The sequence below is a fragment of the Enhydra lutris genome, unplaced genomic scaffold, assembly GCF_002288905.1.
Source record: "Enhydra lutris kenyoni isolate GAN:26980312 unplaced genomic scaffold, ASM228890v2 scaffoldscaffold2, whole genome shotgun sequence".
NCBI classification, from domain to species: domain Eukaryota; kingdom Metazoa; phylum Chordata; class Mammalia; order Carnivora; family Mustelidae; genus Enhydra; species Enhydra lutris.
In genome coordinates this window covers 32104889-32127571 of record NW_019154086.1, presented here as the reverse complement: position 1 = coordinate 32127571, position 22683 = coordinate 32104889, and the positions used below count along the sequence as shown (strand labels likewise).

The 22683-nt window shown below is 38.2% G+C and overlaps 1 protein-coding gene across 2 annotated transcripts in view; it reads right to left on the bottom strand.

Annotated features, from left to right (window-relative positions):
* LOC111150388 (ventricular zone expressed PH domain containing 1) overlaps window positions 1-22683 on the bottom strand; it is a 233042-nt gene that overhangs the window by 36160 nt on the left and 174199 nt on the right. Inside the window, exon 10 of one of the 2 annotated variants that reach the window (XM_022507816.1) lies at window positions 21089-21223. The exons of the other annotated variant lie outside the window; for it this stretch is intronic. Coding sequence (XP_022363524.1) covers window positions 21089-21223 — 135 coding nt within the window. The remainder of the gene's footprint in view (window positions 1-21088; window positions 21224-22683) is intronic. 2 annotated transcript variants of the gene reach the window in all.

Below are 22683 nucleotides of genomic sequence, written 5' to 3'. Positions count from 1 at the left end.
AGCAGCAATCAAAAGAAATGAAATCTTGCCATTTGCGACGACGTGGATGGAACTAGAGGGTATTATGCTTAGCGAAATAAGTCAATCGGAGAAAGACAACTATCATATGATCTCCCTGATATGAGGAAGTGGGGATGCAATGTGGGGGGTTTGAGGGGTAGGAAAAGAATAAATGAAAGAAGATGGGATCGGGAGGGAGACAAACCATAAGTGACTCTTAATCTCACAAAACAAACAGGGTTGCTGGAGGGAGGGGGGCCGGGAGAGGGGGGTGGTGTTATGGACATTGGGGATGGTATGTGCTATGGTGAGTGCTGTGAAGTGTGTAAACCTGGTGATTCACAGACCTGTACCCCTGGGGATAAAAATACATTATATGTTTATAAAAAAATAAAAAAAATTAATAAAAAAGAAAAGAATCAATATTGAGGGGCACCTGGGTGGCTCAGTGGGTTAAGCCTCTGCCTTTGGTTCAGGTCATGATCTCGGGGTCCTGGGATCGAACCCCGCATCAGGCTCTCACTCAGTGGGGAGCCTGCTTCCCCCTCTCTCTCTGCCTGCCTGTCTGCCTAGTTGTGATCTCTCTCTCTCTCTGTCAATAAATAAATAATAAATAAATAAAATCTTAAAAAAAAAAAGAATCAATACTGACATCGTGCTGTGAAGAAAGAAAGGTGACAGAGACCCTGTTGGCCAATTCTCGGTGAAAATGAGAGGGGTCACATTCTTCTGAGAAAACTCTAAATCATGCCTCAATAAAAAGAAGAACATGGAGAGAAAGATATATAACCATCATAAAGATATGCTAAGAAAGATTTTCCTGATAAACACCATATGATTCAAGGGGTAGAAGCCCTTGGAGGAAAAATGATGTTTTTAAACAGCTGATGAAATGAACATTTCTCCAGTTTTTTTTTTTAAATCATTAATGGGAACAGGAATTTGCAGAACTATATAAAAAATCTCTTGCAGAGCCTTAGGGGAAAAAATAAGCCAGATAGCATGGAAAGATGAGAGGATATTTACAACATTATTTTCATGACAGTGAGAGCATGAGTCAATGATGTGGATTCCGTGAAAGTGAAAAGTGGCCTCTGGATCTTATAAAGTAGTCGATGTACTGTGAGAGGGTATGGGGAAGCAATTTTCCAGAAATCAGTGAAAGCATACATCTGGAAGAACTTTAGGTTCTGGTACATTTAAATTCTGTTTAAAGCTATTTTTGCACAGATACAAAACATAGGATTGCCTCATGTGCTCTGTTTGCCTATGGTTAACAGGATCAACTCTAGGCATATATTTCAAGTATGTTTTAAGAAATGTAAACAAGAGCTTTTTTTCTTTTTTAACGATCTCCAATATTTGCATATAATAGGAGGGCTTTATGACTTTATGGTTATTTCTAGTGCACAAATTCTAACTCTGTGGAGTCCAGGGTGTGCAATAAACTTATTGAAGGAAAAAAAATTAATGAGGCATCCTTTTGCCGTTTATCTCTATATTATTTATATCGTCCTACATTGCGCAAGCATAGTGTCTTGTAAGAAACATACTGTATGATGAATAAACCAGCAAAAGAAACTCTGAAGAATATTTATGCTGTAATTTGGTTTTTTAAATTTATTTCAACTTCTGAAAAATATTACTATTGAATTTAACTTATAGCAATTAGTATTTATAGCACCTGTGTCAGGAACCAAGGATAAATGGAAGAAGGAGACATCATCCTACATTCCAGAATGTAAGACAGTAATGCACTGGGTCCATAGTGTTTCTCACAGAGGAAAGCTGGAATACATCTTTGTGTTTAGTTGTGGTCATTATTAAGCTTCTTCTGGTGTGACTCTTTTGGCTCTCAACTGGATTAAAGCCCCTCAGCAAGAAAACTTATTTATTTATTATTTTTGTAGCTTCTGAAAGTACTAAGTATAGTGCTTTGCTCATATGAGATGTTCAGTGAATCTTTTATAAATTTTTGCAAATTGAGACATAGAGATTTTACCTGTAATTTATATCAACAGTAGCATTTAGGGTTTTTTCTTTCTTTTTTTTTTAAAGTAGGCTCCATGTCCAGCATGGAGCTCAGTGCGGGGCTTGAATTTACCACGCCCGAGATTAAGACCTGAGCTGAAATCAATAATTGAATGCTTTTTTTTTTTTAAAGATTTTATTTATTTATTTATTTATTTATTTATTTATTTATTTATTTATTTATTTATTTATTTATTTATTTATTTATTTATTTATTTATTTATTTATTTATTTATTTATTTGTCAGAGAGAGAGAGAGAGAGAGAGAGAGAGAGAGCACACAAGCAGGCAGAGAGGCAAAGGTGGAGTGAGGAGCCTGATGCGGGACTAATCCCAGGACCCTGGGATCATGACCTGAGCCGAAGGCAGCAGCTTAACCCATGAGCCACCCAGGTGTCCCTAATTGAATGCTTAACTGACTGAGCCGCCTAGGCATCTCAGCATTTGTTTTTAATTTTCTCATCAATTATGCCCACTAAGCTCTTTCAGAACATTTTTATTTAAAAAAAAAAAACACTTATATTTCTATGTGTATTGTAGGAATTCATTTTATTTAATTTTATAAAACAAGTTACTAGAATAAAATGTTAATAACTGAAGAGTGCTTGTCTAAATTCTTCAATATAGCATGTTGCCTGCTTGTTCTCAGCTTTTCCAATCACCAGTTCTCAGAAGGTGTTGGTATCCGGAATCCCAGGGAAACTTGTTACAAACAACAAATACAGGTTCCATCCCTGGAAACCTAAAACAATCAGCAGGTGATTGTGCCTGGGAATCTGCATTTCTAAACAAATTCTCAGGTTATTCTGATGTACAAGGACTGGCAGTTAATCCTACATCCTTGGAAACAGATGAAGATGACTGATTTGTTTCTATTAATTGGCATCTGAGGAAATTTTCAATCCTCATGTGCATACGTTCAGACTTCTCCACAATAGTTTGGTTTAAATGACAACATACACAATCTGGTTGCAAGAGTAAAAATTCCCTTCTTGAAGATCAGAGACAAAACTTGGAAGGAAGAGAGGAGGTGTGAAAATTGAAGTTGTTGGGGCTTATTTGAAAATTGGCAGAAATGCTGGGATGTGTGGGGAAGGGGCGAGCAATAGGTGGGAGACAGACTCTGAGCAGAGGCCATGAGGGTGCTGCCCCAGAGGAATGCACAGTGTGATCCAGTGTTCAGTGTGGATGTCATGAATGAGCTCTGTTCCATTGTTTCTCCTTTTTCTATCCCAGATTAATAAGGGAACTCTAGGTACACACGGGTATATGAGGTCAGTGTGGCTAGCTTTTTACCATCACTATAGATCATGAAACAAACTTGACTTTCATCCTATCCTTGAGTACCCACGTGATGGGAAGAACTGAATCATTTCTTGGCAAGTCATGGTGATTCTAACCATGGATCTGGCTCCAAGTGACTCGTTTGATTCATTTCACAGAGAGGCTCTGAAGAACTCTTTCATGTAAGAACCAACAAATATGATAGAATATTTGATTCAATTAAAAAAGTCAAAGTTTTCTCACTTGCCTAAGGATCATGAAAAAATAATGTGATTATAAAATGTTGGCAGTAAACATTACAAGTGTTTAAATAAAGAGGTTTTTGCAAAAGCTAATGTAAGTCTATGAGTTGAGTGGAAACTAAAGGCGGAAAATTGGGTGAAGCTTTATACATGTTTGATAAATCCCTAATGACTTTCTTTAGGAACCAAATTTCTTCTAAAATTGAGTCCATTAAAGCCAGCAAAGTATTTTTAATCAGAGCGGAAGCAAGGGCAAAAGATTACCAGTGTTCAAAATGTCATGAAAATTCGACATTTCTACAGTGGTGGTAGCAGTAAAGTGTAATCACTGGAACTGTTGGCATGACAGTCAGCTTTCCCATGGGATCTCCTTTCACACTGGAAAGCAAAGAATTGTAGTGTTTTTTTTTTCCTCCCAACTGATGCTTGCCATCTGCCTGTAACAACGATATATTGAGCATCTCACACCACAATGTCCAGTAGTCCCCCCTTATCTGTGGTTCCACTCTCCACACCTTCAGTTCCCCACTGTCAACCCCAGTCTGGAAGCAATGATCCTCCTTCGATATCAGAGGTCGGTAGTAGCCCAGTGGTTCTCCACCACACTGCGTGTGTCCTTCACCTTACTTCGTCTCGTTCACTACATGTCATTACAAGAACAGTGAGCACAGCATGTTAAGATATTCCGAGAGACCTTATTCACATAAGTTTTATTATAGTACGTCGTTATATCATTTTATTTCATGATTAGTTTTTATTGTTAATCTCTTTCTGTGCCTAACGGTATGTATGCATAGGAAAACAGCATAGTCCATATTTGGTTCAGTACTATCCATGGTTTCAGGCATCCACTGGGGTTCTTGGAACATATTCCCGAGGATAAAGCGGTGTGGGAGACAACTGTACTACCGCATGGTACAAGACCACCGAGGGTACTGATAGGGAGCAAGCTCAGTGAAGGGGCTTTCTTTTTCTCCTCTGGAAATCAATTACTGAGATAGCCATACTCTTCAGCCATGTAGGTTATTTTGTTAGGGGTGAGGTCCTTCTCTTATTTTTCTCTAGTTATCCCTAATACCACTCTCATTCCCAGATGCTCCTCCTACCTCCCCTTTATATAAGCTCTTGTTCTTTTGGGTTTGATCTATTTCTTTGAACATGTCTTGATTCTCAAAAAATATGGAGCAATGTTTAGTGTAGTTTTCATTTTCACAAATGATGTTCTGCCATGGACCACATTCTATTTCTTGTTTGTGTCTCTCAAGCTCTGCACATGGCCTTGTGTGTGTACTGGGTTTGTTGCCATCACTGCTACAGAGTGATTTCATAGTGCACATCCGACACCGCCACATTTTTACTTCACCATTTCCCCAGCCCCCATCTTTGCATCTACACGTACCATGCAACAATGAGTACCCTCATACATTTCCCTTTGTGATGCGAGTAAGAATTTTTTCTGGGATAATCATTCAGAAGTGGAACTGCTGCATCACAAAGTGTGTTAAGGGCTGTAGAGAAAATATTTTTTTATGTTTCTCCATAGACTTTCTGGATAAATTTTACTAAAACCTGGGACTCGGGCTAAACTTGAGAAGTTGATTTATGCCTAATTAGAAACTAAGAAACAATCTAGAGAGATTTATCTTCCCAGAAATATGTGTTTACATCTCAAGGTGGTGATGAGACCCAGGATTTGGAGACATCTTTAAGCTGTCAACCTGGAGATACTGGTCTTATACTCCCCTTGGAGAGATTTATTTATATCTCACAAGGTAGAAGAACCCAGAATCCTTCCCAAAGACCAACATTTTTTCTCCCCTTCTTTCAGATGAATGGGGCTGCTGGCCTTCCCCTATATAAGTATCCAGATCCATATTTTCAGGGTTCTTTTACCTATAGTACAGACCCTTGTATGTGTACGATGACACCCGGCTCTCATTGTGTGTCCCAGGGTTAATAACTGAAGCAAAGGGGAGCTGGTGAGGTTATTGGCTGTAAGTCATCTGCTCTGCTCCAGAAATCTTGTTTGCACAAAACATTAAAAATTAAACATTATGCATATCTTTAACTTCACTAAGTTCTATTAAATTACTTTCCAGAATGATCCAATTTACATTCCCACCAGCACAGTATGAAGAATTCCTTTTGTGCTTCACAATGGAAGGCCTTTCTGGGCTCTGAAACTTCTGGAAGGATTACTATCTAACAGTCCTTTCTTATATCTGAACGAGGCCATGCATTTGGTGACCACAGTCATTGGTCTGATTGCATCGGGGACTGGCAGTTGTCTCCAGTGACTCCTTAAACCAGGGGAACAATCAACCACATTTATATGGCAAACATTGCATTTTTCTTCATCTTCATTGCCTTTCACTATCATAAGAAGCATTCCAGGTTCTGGGAATCAGACCACCCTTTCTAGGTGCAATTATTTTAATACATTAGTACACATCAACATTTGGTTAGGGTCTAGTTTTATTTAAGAACTATCATTTTGTTGGTGTGTTTACTACTTGGAATAAAAAAAAAAGGGAATAAAAATGACTCTGCTGTGGATGTGCGGGGAAGGCTTTACTCTCCACGATGTGGGAATTTCAAATGTCTCCACTTAGTTATTCAAAGGCCAGAGCACAGCATTAAGCACTGATGAAGTAATAAGAGATCAAGGCAGATGTGATGTTGCATTACCCATAGAGAAATGGATAAAGTAAACTCTTGTCTATTTACACAATGGAAAACTTTGTAGATACTAAAAGGAATGAGCTAGCTCCACATGTGTGAACAGATAGATACATTTTTAAAACATATTGGTAAGCAGAGAAAGGATATTGCAAAAGATATGTGCAATATGATAACACATATATAGAAGTTTAAAACAACAGTACCAAAATATCCATGGAAATAATACACACCACCCTCCAGAGAGTATTTGCAACAGTTTCTTTCTTTTTGTCAAGGGGAATATTTGAAGTAAATATGGAAGAAATGTAAACATCTCTTCTGTCTTGTGGTGGGAATGGGCATCATTTTTCTGCACTTTTCTGAATTTATGAGCTATTCATAATTTAATAAAAAATAAAAGTGAGGCAGAGGACACAGTTCAATGAAGCAGAAACTGGCCGGGGTTATGATCTCTCCGAAGAAAGGTTCTGCAGTTGGTGGGGGGTGGGGGAGCTTCCTTAGTACGCCTCAATTCCCTCATAGGGAAGTCCCCTTATTTTGCCTGTGTGAGGCTGGCCTTGGTGGTGAAGATCAGTAAAGGACCATCACTTTTTCCTGATTTTTGCATTTTATTCCATGTGCATTTAGTCTTGTTGGGGGAGAGGCTCCACATTAAAGCTTCTTTTAATCTGGCTCTTTGAACTCAGAGATAAAGAGATAAACAGGAAATGCAAAGTGTCTGATTTCAAAGTTTGATATCACATTGTTTTGTTTTAGAAAACAAAACAAAGCAAACCTAAAGCATGCTAACCCCAGCTTCCATCATAGGGTAATGTTATGGAATGGCTTAAGTGATGCAAGTGATACTTAGAAATAAGGGTATTGTTTTGTTTTATTGTTTTTTGTTTTTGTTTTGCTGGAGAGTAGTATGGCAGAAAGAAGGAAGGTTTTGGAACCAGAAGATGGGAGTTTGAGTCCTGCCACTGTCATTCACTAGCAGGTCTTGGGAAATAATTTCTTGGCGCTTTCAATGCACTTCTCCATCTGTAAAATGACGTGATCCCTAAGCTGTCTCATGCAGAGACTTGCCGCTTTAAATAAGTTCATGGATAATTGCACCACTTTGTACACTGTAGAGAAATAATACAAAGTAGTGATAACGATGATGATTTGAACAAAACGAGATAAGAAGCTTTTTTTATGCATATAAAATACAGGTTTTTTTGGTCTCTTAGCTAGATAAATATGTAAACATTTCTGAAATGAATGGGTTGTTTAAGAAACACTGATGTTAGGCGCCTGAGAAACATATTTTGTTTTCTAAAAGCAAGTAACATACTTATCTGTCTTTGTTAGTTTGTTGTCAAACCTCAGAATATTGGACGTAATAAGATGCAAACATAGAAGGATGTAATGCAATGCGAATACTTGAAAGGGGAGTAATGCCATGTGTATGTTTGATGGAGCTGTAATGAGATGTACAAACAGAAATGCACATAGAAATGTGCATGGGCAATAGTGTAATGAGATGCATAAATGGAGGATGTAATGATAAAGCATTTGGGGGCATGTAATGTGATTTATAAATGGAAGCATTAAATGGGAAGGGTGGAAAGGGCAGGTCGTGATAAGAAGGAGAGGGAAAGAATGCAGTGCTATGCATGAATGGAGGAGCTAATAGTATGTGCACGGTGAGGATGTAACGAGATAAAAATGGGATGGCATAATGAGGTTCACAGATGGAGGCATGTAATGAGCTGTGCAGAAAGGAAGGAATCACGACAAGCATAAAAGGAAGGATTTACTATGATGAATAAAGAAATGGGCATAAGAAGATGCGAGCATTGAAAGGAAAAGCAAAAAAAAGCGGGGGCATTGGTAAGGGGATGGGAAATAACAAGGTGGGCAAATGGAGCATGCTAAAGAGATGCTAAAATTGAAGGATGCAATGAGGTGTGCCCATTTGGAGCATGATTAGACACATAGATAGGCCTATAATGAGGTACCTGGGCCCTGATCAGACACGGGCCACAGCGTTCAGTTCTTATGAAGTAGGTGAAGATGGAAAATATTCAGCACAGGGCCATAAAGATACCTAAATTGTTACAAATCCCAAAAAGAGAAAACTAAACAGGTGATTTCACCACAGCCACAAAATTTATGAAGCAGTGGTTTTATAGTTGCTGTTTATGGGGCACTCACTCTGTGCCAGCTGCTCTTCTGGTTGTTTAACGAAATGCATCACCTCGTACTACCTTCCTAGCAACACCATCGGGCAGGTGGATCTGTTCCCAGTTTATAGATGAAGCAGTTAAGTTTCAGTGAGGTTAACCAACTTGCCCAGATTCCCAGAATGTGTTGGTGGTAGAGGTGTGACTCAAGCCAAGTCAATTGGATTCCAGTTGCTTTTGACTCTCTTTCACTATTTCCATAAGACTGGTCCCTGGGAGATCTTGTGTAAGACTGGTCCCCGGGAGATCTTGTGTTGGAGTTGCAGGCCCACTCCGCCCTGCCCCTGCCCCCGAGATTACCATTTGCAAAATCCTCAGAGGTCCCAATAATTTGCATTTAAACAAGGTCTCCTGGGACTCTCACTTGTGCTAGGATCTGGGAACTACTCTGCAGCCCTCCGACTCAGGTGTTCTAATGTTTCCCATCAGGGCTGGTGAAAGATCATGAAAAAAGGGGCTTACACTCAGCACGAACAATTTGGGTTGGCTACAAGGGCAACTACAGAAGGAATTATCAAAGCCTGGAGTGAGGCACTAAATGATTCTGTTGGCTGTAGTTAGCAAAAGAATTTTTTAAAAAGGCCCCTTCCCCTCGGAATGGTCTTCAATTAGAGCCCCAAATCGTAGTGAAGATAGTAGAACAATACAACAATGTATTGAAAATAAGTAGACTTTAGAAAATACTTGTATACTGAATTGAAAAAAAAAAAAGGTTACTTCATAATCCCTAAAGGAAAGAGGGTAATTTAGTAATGTGTCCTCAGAGATCTAATCTACATGCAACATACAGGATCTTAAAGAAAAAGGCAAGTAGTGACACTGTTCTCTTTCTTGATTTATTTAGTATGAGATATCTAAATTGCTATGATTTTTTAGATTAAAAAAAACAGGATCTATATTTTGAAATGAGTGTTAAACTTGGATGTCTACTCACACTTTAGTGACATGGTCTCTGCTCAAACCATTTTTAGAAGTCTCTTTCAGGACTGTTCTGTAGAGTATATACATTAGGCACGTGCAAAAAAAGTTTCATTACTTGAGTAAAACCCAGCTTTTAACTATTACTTGGTTTGAGTCGTCTCCTTTTATAATAGATCTGGGCCTACAGAAGTTTTTTGGCTGTTGTGAAAATCAATCTCACTCTCAAAAGATGAAACCTTGGTCATTCACTTTGTTGAAGGCGTCTTGCAGAGGAAGCATAATAACATGATACTAGTTACACTTGACTGAGCTCTTTACCGTGGGCCAGTTGCTGGTCCAAGGATTTTACATGTATTATGTGTTCTAAATCCCCCAACATGCTTGCCAAGTGTTTCCTGCACTCTATAGGTAGAGAAGAGGAAGTACAGAGCTCTTAAAGAACCAGTAAGTGCGGGTCAGCATTCAAACACAGAGCCTGGGTTTCTAACTATCATGCTTCCACTTTGCTTGAAATAAAGTGCTATTTATTATCATAGTTTAGTGCCCATGGTTTGTATGCATTCACACAATATCCTTGATAGCACTGAGGGGGGAAAAGATACTGTTTTACTCATGGGCTCATTAAGAACCCAAACCACTACTGGATTGGAATAGACATTTTGGAGGAACTATGTACCTCTGTCCCCCCAGGAATAGAGTTATTTTGTTAACTATTTGCTAAAGTTTTTTTTTTTTTTTTTTTTTTTTTTTTTTTTTTAATTTCCTTGACTGATGCAGAACATCTGGCTGACTGTGAAGGAATGTTCACTCCAGTAGTAAAATTGACATGCTTCATCATAGGACAGTTTGGCTTGTGAAAAACGAAAGAAATACAATACATGTGATCAACCAGGTTTTAAACTAAACTGAGAAAGTATTCCTTCTGCCAATTTTAATTTCTTTAAAAAAAAATGTACAACACAAGCATAATATGTGTGGCTGGTAGTTAGGGAGATATTAATTAGTGTATATTAATTAGCCAAGTATAAGGATAACAATTTCTAGTTTTTAAATAGTGAATCAAACAGTCACTTAGGTTCGTTGTGTTTGTAAAGTCATGTGTGATCACTTAGTATGAGTTGAGTGTATGGAATTGTTTAAATGAGGGGCCCTACAGGTTATTATGATGTATAGCTGTTAAGGGGGAAAAAAAAGAATCTGAACGAAGGTAGAGGCAGTATTTAGGGAGGCAAAGTTGAGAATCTGGCTGGACTTCCAAACTCTCTGGTACTAAGGCATCAATAAAAGTCCTGCTTATACAAGTCTCCAGAGGATGTGTCTGTTCTCAAGGACTCTTTTCACCTTGGAACCTGTCCTCTTATGTTAATCACGTTAATCCCTGATGAACTATAATGTGGTTCTGGTGGGGGGGGGGGATTGTAGGTATCCGGACAGCACATAAACTATGATAAAATTCATCTTGTGAATAAAAAAGCTAATACTCTCCCAGTGTTCCCTAGCATTGCAAGTCTCACACACATAGCAAGGTACACCCTTGGTCACAGTCACGCACGGCCAGGCTCATCTTGCCTAGTGGCTACGGGCTGTCTGCGTTAGCTTTGGTCAGCGCGTGAAGAATGGGCTTGTGCCCTTGCTTCCAAGGTGAGTGGTAGAGCATGGGTTGGGGCTGAGAAAAGAAGCCGAGGGTTCTTGTGAAAAGAAGTTCAACATAAATCCATCCTCTTCTTCATTCAGAAAATAACTTTTTTTCTGGGATCTAAAGACCATCTTTCTGTTTCTCAAATTGGGTTTCCTATGTTTTCTTTTGGTCTTTCAAGTTTTTTCTTTTGGTCTGCCCCTTGACCCTCTTATCTTCTCAAACACAGATCTCCCCTACTTACCCTAAAATCTTTCACTATTTAATTACCACCCAAACAAAAGACAAAAGCTCAAGCTTGAATGAATTCCATTATAGCACCTAAACAGCTAATCACTACTGGAGAAAATCAAAATTCCATTTTACTCTAAGTCTGTTATCTCAGATCCCAAATGGCTGTTTCTCATTGCCTTAAAGTCCTGCTATATTTCTCTAGTAAGTTCATAGTTCATTTTTCGAGAATTTCATTTTAGACTTTCTTTCCTCAAACCTCCTACATTCTATCGCTCCTCCCCCCATCATACTTTCAGATGATGGCCTCACCTCTTATTTCACTGAAAAAGATGAAAAGCCATGAAACAGCACTCATTCATCTTTCCCCCAACAACTCTACATCTTGATCTGGGTCTGTGTGCAATCACTTTTTCTCATCTGTTCACCATCCTCACCCTCTCTGTTGTGTCATCCCAACACTTGCAAACATGCGCAGGGGGCTCCCATTCTAAAGCATGGCCATACTTCCTCCATGATGGAACCCATTCAGCACCAACCTCTGCACCAGATCTCTACAGATGCTGTCTCCTTGCTCATTCTCTCCTCATTCCTTTGGCTATTTCATTTTGAACCTCTCCTTTAAAATGTCACTAAAACTGCCTTTTCCAAGTTGTGCAGTTGGATGGGCACCCTTCTGTACTTTGCTGCCTTGGTGTGGCTGCCAAATCCCGTTCACCTCTGTTCTCTCCCTTTCTTGGACTCTCTTGAGATGGGTGACTTTCATACTTTCTGGCTCCTTTTGTCTTCTGGCTGCTCTCCGAACTCACCTCTGTACTGGGTGCTTTGGCTCTCTAGACTATCTTCTCAGATTGCTTTAATCTTCACATGGTTTTCACCACCTCTGTGCCAAGAGTGCCCTTGTCTGTGGCCTAAACCACAAATAAGTCTACTAAACAATTACACTGGCACATCCCACAGGCATTTTAAATTTAAGATATTCAAAAGTCTCCCTCACCCTTACACTCTTTCAGTTAGCTTGCTATGTCCCTTTTACCTCCAAAATTTATATTGAATGTGTCATTCATTTCCATCCCTACCAGGACCATTCTAGTTCAAACTACTTTCCTCTCTCATCTGGGTGAGCAAAAGTCTTCATGGTCTCTCTGATTCTACTTTTGCCCCTTTCTGATCTAGCTTCTACATAGTGTACTGTGTGATCATTTCAAGATAGGCTTGGTAATAATGCCTGCTGCTCAAAACTCTTCAGTGACCTCCCATAGACTACAAGAAAATCTAAGCTCCTTGCCATGGCTTACAAGGCTTACATGGCTTACATGGCTTACAAGGCAGAGGTAAATTACCCCAGACCAACTCTCCTTTTAGTTCCCTGGGCTCTACCCTAATTCTTCTCCTTCTTGGAACACTGTGGAAGGGGAGAGGGTTCATTCCTGGGGTGGTATGACCATCCCCAGTACTGGAGGAGGAGGACAATATTAGAACTCTTACTTTTGTTTACTTTTCATATCATTCTTTAAGATTTCTATTTTTGAAATTTTCATAATAAAAATGATGAGTGTAATAATACATGTGTATTATTTATAAGTAAATAAATATAAACATGGAGGGTGCTTGCTCAAATTATTTTTCTGATGGGATGTATTATTTAAATTTAAAGGAGAATGCTCTAATGCACCAAGGTTTTGCCTTTCTCTTCTCATTCTTTTTTTTTTTTTTAAATTATCTGTTATTTTTGTTTTTGTAATATGGTCTTGAGGCCCTTGTGCAAATTATTCTCTTTGCCAGGAAAACTCACCTGACGCGAGGTCAGAGAAGATTCTGACCACCCAACAAACACTGCTCTTCTTCATCACTTCCTCCAGGCCTTTTTATTTATTTATTTTTTTTACAGGATCTTTCAGTGGGGCATTGTGCATTTCTTTACTTGCAGATTGCTTGTCTCCTTGGGGCAGAGCATGATTATTTATGTCTGGCCTCTGTACAGAGCTTGGCATAAAGCAGGCATTTGCCAAAAGTGCTTGTAACTTAATGAATGAACTTAGGGTTCCATTCGCCAGGACTTCACTGTGATTTTGTTGTTGTTTCTTCCATGTTACTGCTCATGTCATCCTCCTTATATGAAGCCCTGTCCCTCTTTCATTTAAAAGCCCAGACTCTATTTTAATATCTAACCTCCTTCCAGCCAGCTCTCTCCCAGTCAGGAGTATCCCAGACATTTGCATCTGCATCTATGTCCACCCTCAATCTGCCCTCTCAACCCCCTTGTCTTTGGCTTCCTATTATGAATGATATTCTCCTGGAGTTTACCTCTTAATCACTAGATTTTATTCAGGCCTTCTTTTCATTCTTGACCTCACCTTTGCTTCTTAGATAATGCCGATCAGATTTTCCTGGTTCTCAGTTTACAGCCTGGAAGTCCCTACCCTAATCTAGGCTTTTGAAATCAACAAACCCAATTCCTGTTTATCCCATTCTCACCTAGCTTGTTCTGAAAGGGAGGGCGCAACAAAACTAATGTCTCTCCAACTCCCGGATTCACCCTGCTCTCCCTGGAGGCTGACCTACATCACTTGTCACTTACATCGCACGTGCAGACTTAAATTTCTCTTAAGAATGTGGATAGTTACAGCTTATATAGAAAAGACCCACTCCTTACTTATGCATTTATTTCCTCGAGCATGATATTAACACTGCAACTCAACACATTACATCTAAGTCTTGGGGAGCATCAGAAGGTCTCCTTTTCGTTATACCCAGAACTGGTGCTTCACTTTTATTTATGCTTTGACACTACAGCCAATTATCCTGGGAACTGTCAAATGTGTTTGTAACAGTGTGGACTGAAAACAAACCTCCAAATGTTAGTCAGATGGGGCATATTTTATTTCAGCAGTAAATTAAATTTTTTTCTTTTTTGTCTCCATAATGGGCAGTTTTGAGACCTCATTTCTATGGCATATGGAACTTCTCCATGCTTTGAGAACTGGAACATGTGTGTCAATAAAGGAGATTTCTCTCTCAAATTCCTTTAGCAATCCCCAATCAACTTTGTCAACTGTTCCTCTGATAATCAGAGTGCTATTCCCTTTAAAGGGCTGGGCCACACATGCCCTGGAATGAAATTACTAATGGCATCTCTAGTTGCTCCCAGAGGCCATCCTTCTCATTTCCTAAGTAAATTAATGGATTTTCTGCCCTTTTTCTAAAATCTTTATTTTATAATGGAAATCGATGAACTTAAAATGGATTTTTCTTTAAGTAAACTCCTTATTTACATTTACTTACATGAAGCAATGTAACTAAAATAGTACATCTGTAATATCTGTTATTCCTTGATTATAAAAGAAACCATACTTATAACATAAAATTTCAAAAATGCTAATTCCATCAACCAGAGCTAACTATTGATAATATTTTTGTGTATTTCCTTTTGGTTGTTTTAATGGAATCCTCCAAATAATCCTCTTTATATAAATAATTTTGTATCTTGCAATGTGGCATTTGACGCAGCATTGTTTCATGTCACTAAACATTTCTTATAAACATGATTTTGCATGTTTTCTTAATATTCTTCCATATGGATGGAAAGTATATACGTGTACACTTTCATTCTCCCGTCTTGAGACATTTAGGCTAGTTATAAAAAAACTCCATAATATTTTTTGGTGTGCACATCTGAAGTTTTGTACACATTTCAGATTATTTCTTTAGAATAGATTCCTAGAAATGGAATCACTGTGTTAAAGGATATGAACATTTTTAAGACTCTTGACCTGCATTGCTAAATTGTTTTTTAAAAGTGTTGAAATAATTTACACTCCAACTAAAAATGTGTGAGAGTGTCTAAACTCCCTTGCTGTAGCCAGAACTGATCATTATCCTTCAAAAAATGGATTAAAAGGGTAATGTTAATGTTATTTTAAATTCACTTTTTATATCTTTGACTATTAATGAAGCAGAATACTTTTTCTGAACTCAGTCACCTTTGAGTTATTTGCTCATGTCCTTGACTCATTAATTATTGATTTGCATGAACTTATGGTATCTTAGGGATATTAATTTTTGCTTTCATAATTATTACACATATTTTCATTTTAAGTTATTGTGCATGATGGGCTCTATTTTCTATAAGTCTTACATTTTTATGTAGTCAAGTCTATCAACACTCTACTTTTAGACATTACTTATGGGGTTAATTAATTTTTTTGAAAGAAAGAAAAGCATACACAAATGATAATGTGACAAATACCTATGTGCTCACCATATTAATAAATACTGGTATTTTGCTTCTGATTTTTAAAAAATATTTATTTACTTATTTTAGAGAGAGGGAGAGAGCACAGTGTAGGGCAGAGGGAGAAGGAGAGAATCTCAGGCAGACTCCACACTGAGCACTGAGTCTGATGCGGGGCTTAATTGCACCTTCCTGAGATCACTACCTGAGCCGAAACCAGGAGTAGGATGCTTAACTGACTATGCCATGAAGGTGCCCTGATTCTGATTTTTTTTTTTTTAGACTTTATTTATTTATTTGACAAAGATCACAAGTAGGCAGAGAAGCAGGCAGAGAGAGTAGGAAGCAGGCTCCCCACCAAGCAGAGAGCCCAATGCAGGGCTCCATTCCAGGACCCTGATATCGTGACCTGAGCCGAAGGCAGAGGCTTAACCCACTGAGCCCCCCAGGAATCCCCTGATTCTGATTTTTTTAAAAACAAAATTACAGATGAAATTGGGATCTCCTTAATTCCCTTTCCCTCTCTCCTTTACACACTTCTTTGTTATCCAGAAGCAAGCCTATCAGGAATTTTGGTGTGATTCCAAATATGGTATTGTATTTTTACCACAGGTATGTACCCATGAGCATTCATAATGCTGCTTAGAATATTATAAAAATAGATCTAAGTTACCATATTGTTATACTTTTGCAATTTGCTTATTAAAACTTAATATCCTGTTTTCAAGACCGACTCCATGTTATTACATATAGGTCTAATTAATTCACTTTCACTGACTGTATGGCATGATTATACCACAACAATTTCTTCATTTCTCTACTGATGACCATTTGCATTGCTCCTGATGTTTTGGCGCAAATAATATTCAGTTGACATCTGTATACTTGTCCCCTGGTGCAGGTATGTGAAAGTTTTACCCAGAAACAGAATTACAAGATAATAGGGTACAAGGGTTTATCATATCACTAGCTATTGCCAGATTGTTTCTTTAAAAAGATTACAAAGAAAAATTTGTCTTAAACTTTGTCTAGGACAGAAGATTTTTGTATTTTATAATATAAAACCTCTTTATGGTAAAAGAGAAAATACGTATTTATGATAAAATGCCTAGGCATGTTTCTGATAAACTTGAAGAGGAACTAAGATGCTGGAAAGCTAGTTACTCACCCACCTGAATTGTCAGCTAGCAGTCATTTATGAATCTAATTAATGATTATATATAGCTTTTCTTAAGTACTTTTTTCTTTTATGAGTAGGCTAATCTTTTATATTATCTATAGTATACAAACATTCTCATTTTTTCCACATCTTTGCCAAGACTTGTATTGTCACAATTTTTCATCCTTACCAGTCTGATCATTGTAAAAAGGCATATCATTTTTAAATATTCAAATTACTTATTTCACTGAATTTTTAGTGAGACTAAACACCTTTTCTTACATTTATTGACATTTGAATTTCCTGTTCAGTGAATTTTCTGTTCACATTCTTTGCCCAGTTTTATCTTGGGTTGTTTGTCTCTTGCTTGTTGATGTAGGAAATTTTTGTGTCACTTATACATATTTCACCTTATGCTTGTCTTCAACTTTGTTAGAGTGTATTTTGCAATACAAAAATTGAAACATTTATTTAGTCAAAAATATTTATTTTTTTCAGGATTTCTGCTTATGTATCTTAAGAAATTCTTTCTTATCCTGAGGTCATAAAGATAGCTTCTCATACTTTCTTCTAATTATAAGGTTTCATTGATTACATGCAGACCTTTAATCTACCCAGAGTTATGTTATCTATATAGTGTCTTTGTTATTCTTGGAAGAAAGGGAGAGAAATGATGGCCAGAAATCAGAATATTAGCTAAGCTTTACTGAGAAGTCACAATGGCAGCCACTGTTCTGAGAACTATGTATGAACTTATTCAATCCTCATACAGCTCTATGAGGTAGTAGCAGACATTATATCCACTGTATAGATAAAGAAACTGAAGCTCAGAGCCAAAGGCTTCAGAACTGGAAAGTGGCACAGTGCGATTTTAAACCCAGGAAGTCTGCCTTCAGAGCCATGCTCACCTATTCTCATAGGCATGGGAGTCAAGATAGGTATGTTATCCTATTGTAATACCAAAACCATAGTTTTTAACAAAACAAAAGATTGCCTCTTCTTTATGGGAAGTTTGTAGTGGGTCTGGGTGGCTCTCCAGAGCAGCAGTCCCCCATGTTGTGGCTCAGAATTCTTTGCCCATCCGCTGGCAACCTAGTATCAACATTTGCTTCTACAGTTACTATGGTAGGTGAAGAGAGGGGACATGGAGAATCACATAGTTGTTTCTAAAAGTGTCTGACTGGAGGGACACGTATCCCTTCTCCTGTTTCATTGGTTGAAGCAAGTCACATGGCCAAGCCTTACTTCAGGAGGTAGGGAAATGTTATCTTCTTATGTGCCCAGAGTAGAGAGGAACCAGACATATTGTGGTTTCATTGACCAGCCGTGTGACTTCCAACAGGTCCCTTTGCTTCTAATTTTAATTTTAATATCTGAACAATGACGGGATTCACTCATTTATTCAGTTGGTACCCATCATTTATTGGGTACCACCGTGTGGCCCTGCAAATGCAATGATAAACAGGGTGCAACTTCTGTCCTCAAGTGGGTGGCAATTTAATAGCTATCTTACTGTTGATGTTTAGTTCTAAAATTCCAGGATTCCTTTAAAAAGCAATTGCAATAACAAACCTTCTAGAGCATTACATGCTAGAGACTCAGGCATTTTCTTAAGAGTTTCTTCCTTTTAGGTGTACGTGAATCCCCTTGGCTGCAGTGTTAACTCATTTCTAGCAACAGATATACACATGTACATCCCTTTCAAATTCCTGGTGTATGTACCTAGTGGTGCATGTGGGGGAAATAAAGCAGACTTTGGATTATTCTCACAGCTATTCTGAATTCAGTGGGCAGAACACTTCATTAAAAAAAAAAAAGAAGAAGAAGAAGAAAATCAATTTAATTGAGAAATACCTGGAGAGATAACTTTGCTACATAATGTACATTCCAGATATCAGAGGGTTTTCTTTTTATTATCTATGAATAAATAAAATTACAAAACTAAAGATTTCAAAACCATTTTGATTTGCAGTTAATTTTTCCCTAGAGGAAAGTTTATTGATATAAAATGGAAGAAATACGAAGAAGCATATTTGTGAGCATGCACAAAACTGGTTTGCCAATTTAAGAAAAAAATCTCTCAGGACTTGAAGCAGCCTGCCAAGTGTTAATTTACTAGTTGCCTGCAGTTAAAATACAGTTCACATGAAAAATTTATAAGAAGTTGAGGCATTGTCTTTAGTCGTGATGCAACAGTTTAAAATTTGAATGAAATATGCAAAAAAAAATCCATTCTACTTTACATTGATCCGATTATGGCATTTCCTTTATTCTTACTACGGCAAGTCTAATTCTTAAACCAAAGCCAAAAAATAGTGATGCAATAGTTGGACACATTAAATAAATTTCTGCAATAGTTGGACCATTCTAAATAAACTTCTGATTAATCACACCCATTTGTCATTCTTCTTACAATCCTTTCACACTTAGGTATTGAGTCGTTTCACAATATAACAGGTTTTGATTAATCTGCTACTTGTCTGTACTTTGAATTTATTTAATATTGGTGTGCTTGTTCCCCTTCTAATAATAAAACAAGGACAAAGACCATGATCATATACTCTCAGAACCTCTGATTTGCCCAGTAAGCATCCCATACCTATTATTGGGCTTTCTTGAAGGCAAATTAAGGGTAATCAGAATCTTTGAATATGTGATGGGCTTACAGCAGCTCGTTATATTTACTAAGGAGATACCAATAACCATTCTCTATTCTCATTGTCATATTCTCCCTGAGTGATCCGATAATTGCCGTGATATCAAGTGTTACCTTATGACTTCTAAATCCATGTCTCCAATAATGGCTTTCTTCCTGAAGTCCACACAGGCATTTCAGCCACCATCACCATCTGGTTAACTACAAGATAATTCAGACTCCAAATACATAAATGAGAATGCCTTCTTCCTCCACCTCCGCTCCCTTTGTGGTCTGTTTCTCAGAAGCATGCCCTCATCCACGCAGCCCTATGATGCACCTGGAGTTATCCTTGGTTCTTCCATTTTCTTTATCAAGAACCGAATCCTGTGGGTTCTACTTTCTTTAATAGCTCTTGAATCCATCCTCTCCCTACAACTTCCAACTTCAGTTCAGACCTTCATCTCCTACCTGAGTCTAGTAATAGCTTCCTAAGCAGCCTTCCTATCTCCAGCCAGGTTTACTTGATTGTTTTGTCCATACCCAGGCCTATGACTTTTCTCATGCAAACCTGCTCACGTCAGTGTAGATACACTTCCAGTTTCACTCTTTGAGTGAATGGGTGAATGGGTGCAATTCCATATTCTGGTCCTTTTCCAGTTTGGCCGTCTGCTCAAGAGGTCTCACTTGTGTCCTGAGAGCGTTGCCCCTGTGTCCATACTCTTAAAACACTACGTCTCAAGTCGTACTTGCCTGTCTCAATAGAGCTCTTTCTCACCCTGATCATGCTCCCTCTCTTCTGCCCACCTTATTTTCTCTCTCTCTCTCTCTTTTTTTTTTTTTTAACTTTGTGGCAATTGTAGAGGACGAGGGGATGAAGAGAAGTGTGGGAGGGAAGAAATGAAAGGCACCAAAGAACTGGAACCCAATTTCCTGATGCTCTTTCTCTTTTGATCCTAGAGTCCATGATCTGCTTCTGTAAAAACGCTTTCTATTCCATATCGTTTGTGTAGTTTTTGTGTGTCTCTGAGTGGGCTGTGTTATGTCAGTCCGTGAGCCTCAAACAGCAGTGTTGAGAATCTGATCAAGCTACTCCATAGTATTGGTGCCTCGGAATCCATTTTGTTTGGCCAAGTGGGCTGCAGGGCACTTAAACTGACACTAATCCCTTCGTGCCCACTCATGGCCTAGATGGCAGCCTGCATAGTCACAAGCAAACACACACTCGTGGTAGGACACTTCTAATGGCTCTTGTGATCAATAGTTTCCTCTGGTTCCGAGGGCCTTCTCCTGGTGTGCCCTTTAGATGGACTCTGGCAAGGCTTACAGAAAACTGCTCTTTTTAGTTTGAATTGATTCCTCTGGCCTTTGCCTGGGAACTTCCCAAAGCCCTCCACCCACAACTGCAATCAAGGCATCTGTCCCAGGCCCTGCCTCTCTCTCTGCCTGCACCTTAATTTGACCTCCCGCTGTGGCCCCTAGAGGTGTGCTGTGTACTTCCTCCAGGACCAGTGAGTAATAAATTTCTCTATTTCAATTTCCCTTGTGGTATTTTGTTGAACTGGGACTCACCATCTGGCACCCTGTGTTCCATTTAACAAACGTTAATTTAACAGTCATAACAGGCAATGACCCTATCTACCAATATCACTCTGTCCTTTCAATGATTACCACATGAAAATCATTACTTAATTAGTGTTTTTTGATAATGATGCTAAAAGGCACAGTAAAGAAGAAAAAAATTGAACTGTTAAGAAAAAGGCAAACTGTTTCTAGATAATCTTGAATATTAGTTTAGAATGTCCAAGGAAACAAACACTTACCTTCTGTTGTGGAAATGTGGACTCCATCATGGCTGTTTCAAAGCTGTGAGCACCTTCTGCCTGGGTCTTCTCCCACAGAGCTCTGAGGAATTGTACAGAATGACTCTGTATGGACAGGGGCTCAGGAAACAGACTCTGAAAGGGCATTAATGAGAAAATCATAACATTATCTCCTGTCCTAACAATATTGTTTGATCAACTACAACGTACTATTTGGGTTGAAATTCAACATGGTTTAAATTTGAGGAAAATAGCAAAAAAAAAAAATCTATCTTTAAGATGAGACATATATATTTTAGGTTTTTCATTTTTTTTAAGATTTTATTTATTTATTTGATAGCAAGAGAGGGAACACAAGCAGGGGGAGTGGGAGAGAGAGAAGCAGGCTTCCTACTGAGCAGGAAGTCTGATGTGGGGCTGGATCCCAGGACCCTGGGATCATGACAGACGCTTAAGTGACTGAGCCACTCAGGAACCCCTAGGCTTTTCATTTTTTATTAGAAAAGTAAAATTAGGATTTCAAGCCAGTTGATATTGATCTCTAAATATGCCTAACCTGGGCACCTGGGTGACTCAGTGGGTTAAGCCTCTGCCTTCAGCTCAGGTCATGATCTCAGGGTCCTGGGATCAAGTCCTGCATCGGGCTCTCTGATCAGCGGGGAGCCTGCTTCCTCCTCTCTCTCTCTCTCTCTGCCTGAGTCTCTGCCTACTTGTGATCTCTCTCTGTCAAATAAATGGATAAAATCTTAAAAAAAGAAAATAAATAAATAAATAAATAAATATGCCTAACCTTTGTCATGTAATGTTTACCTTAATCATTTCTCAGGCATGGTTACTTAATTGGAATATGGTTATTATAAATATTCATATTTATTTGTCCAAAGATCTCAGAATTATGGTATAAAATTAAAACTAGAGTACAAATATCAAGTCTGTTTATACAGAGTAGATGATGAAGGCTAGAAATTAAATAACTAAGAGTTCACTAGGCAACAACTCAAATATGAATAGTATAAATGGATGGTGAGGAAACAAAAACACTTTTTTTTAAAAGATTTTATTTATTTATTTGTCAGAGAGAGAAAGAGCACAGGCAGAGACAGAGAGAGAAGCAGGCTCCCTGCTGAGCAAGGAGCCCGATGTGGGACTTGATCCCAGGATGCTGGGATCATGACCTGAGCCGAAGGCAGCTGCTTAACCAACTGAGCCACCCAGGCGTCCCAACAAAAACACTTTTAATCTTAAGATGTATAAGAGGTAACTATTTCCAGAGCTAATACTCTAGTTTTGGATAAAAAGATTGTTCATGTAAAAATCACATTTATACATATTTCATTCAAGTCAACGACAATAAAATTTTCAAAGGAAGATTTAAATTGCGTTTATATATTTACTAATCAATCACGGATTTAATAGTCATTTAAACATTGTGACATGATATTTATAAAGTGAGAAGTATTTTAATTGGAAGGAACGATTTTATAAAAACATAGAACATAATATAGGTCATAAAATATAATTTACGTACATATAATACCATACATTTTATCCTTTATGTGTGAGGTCTGATAAATAATGATACTGGCTTACAAAAT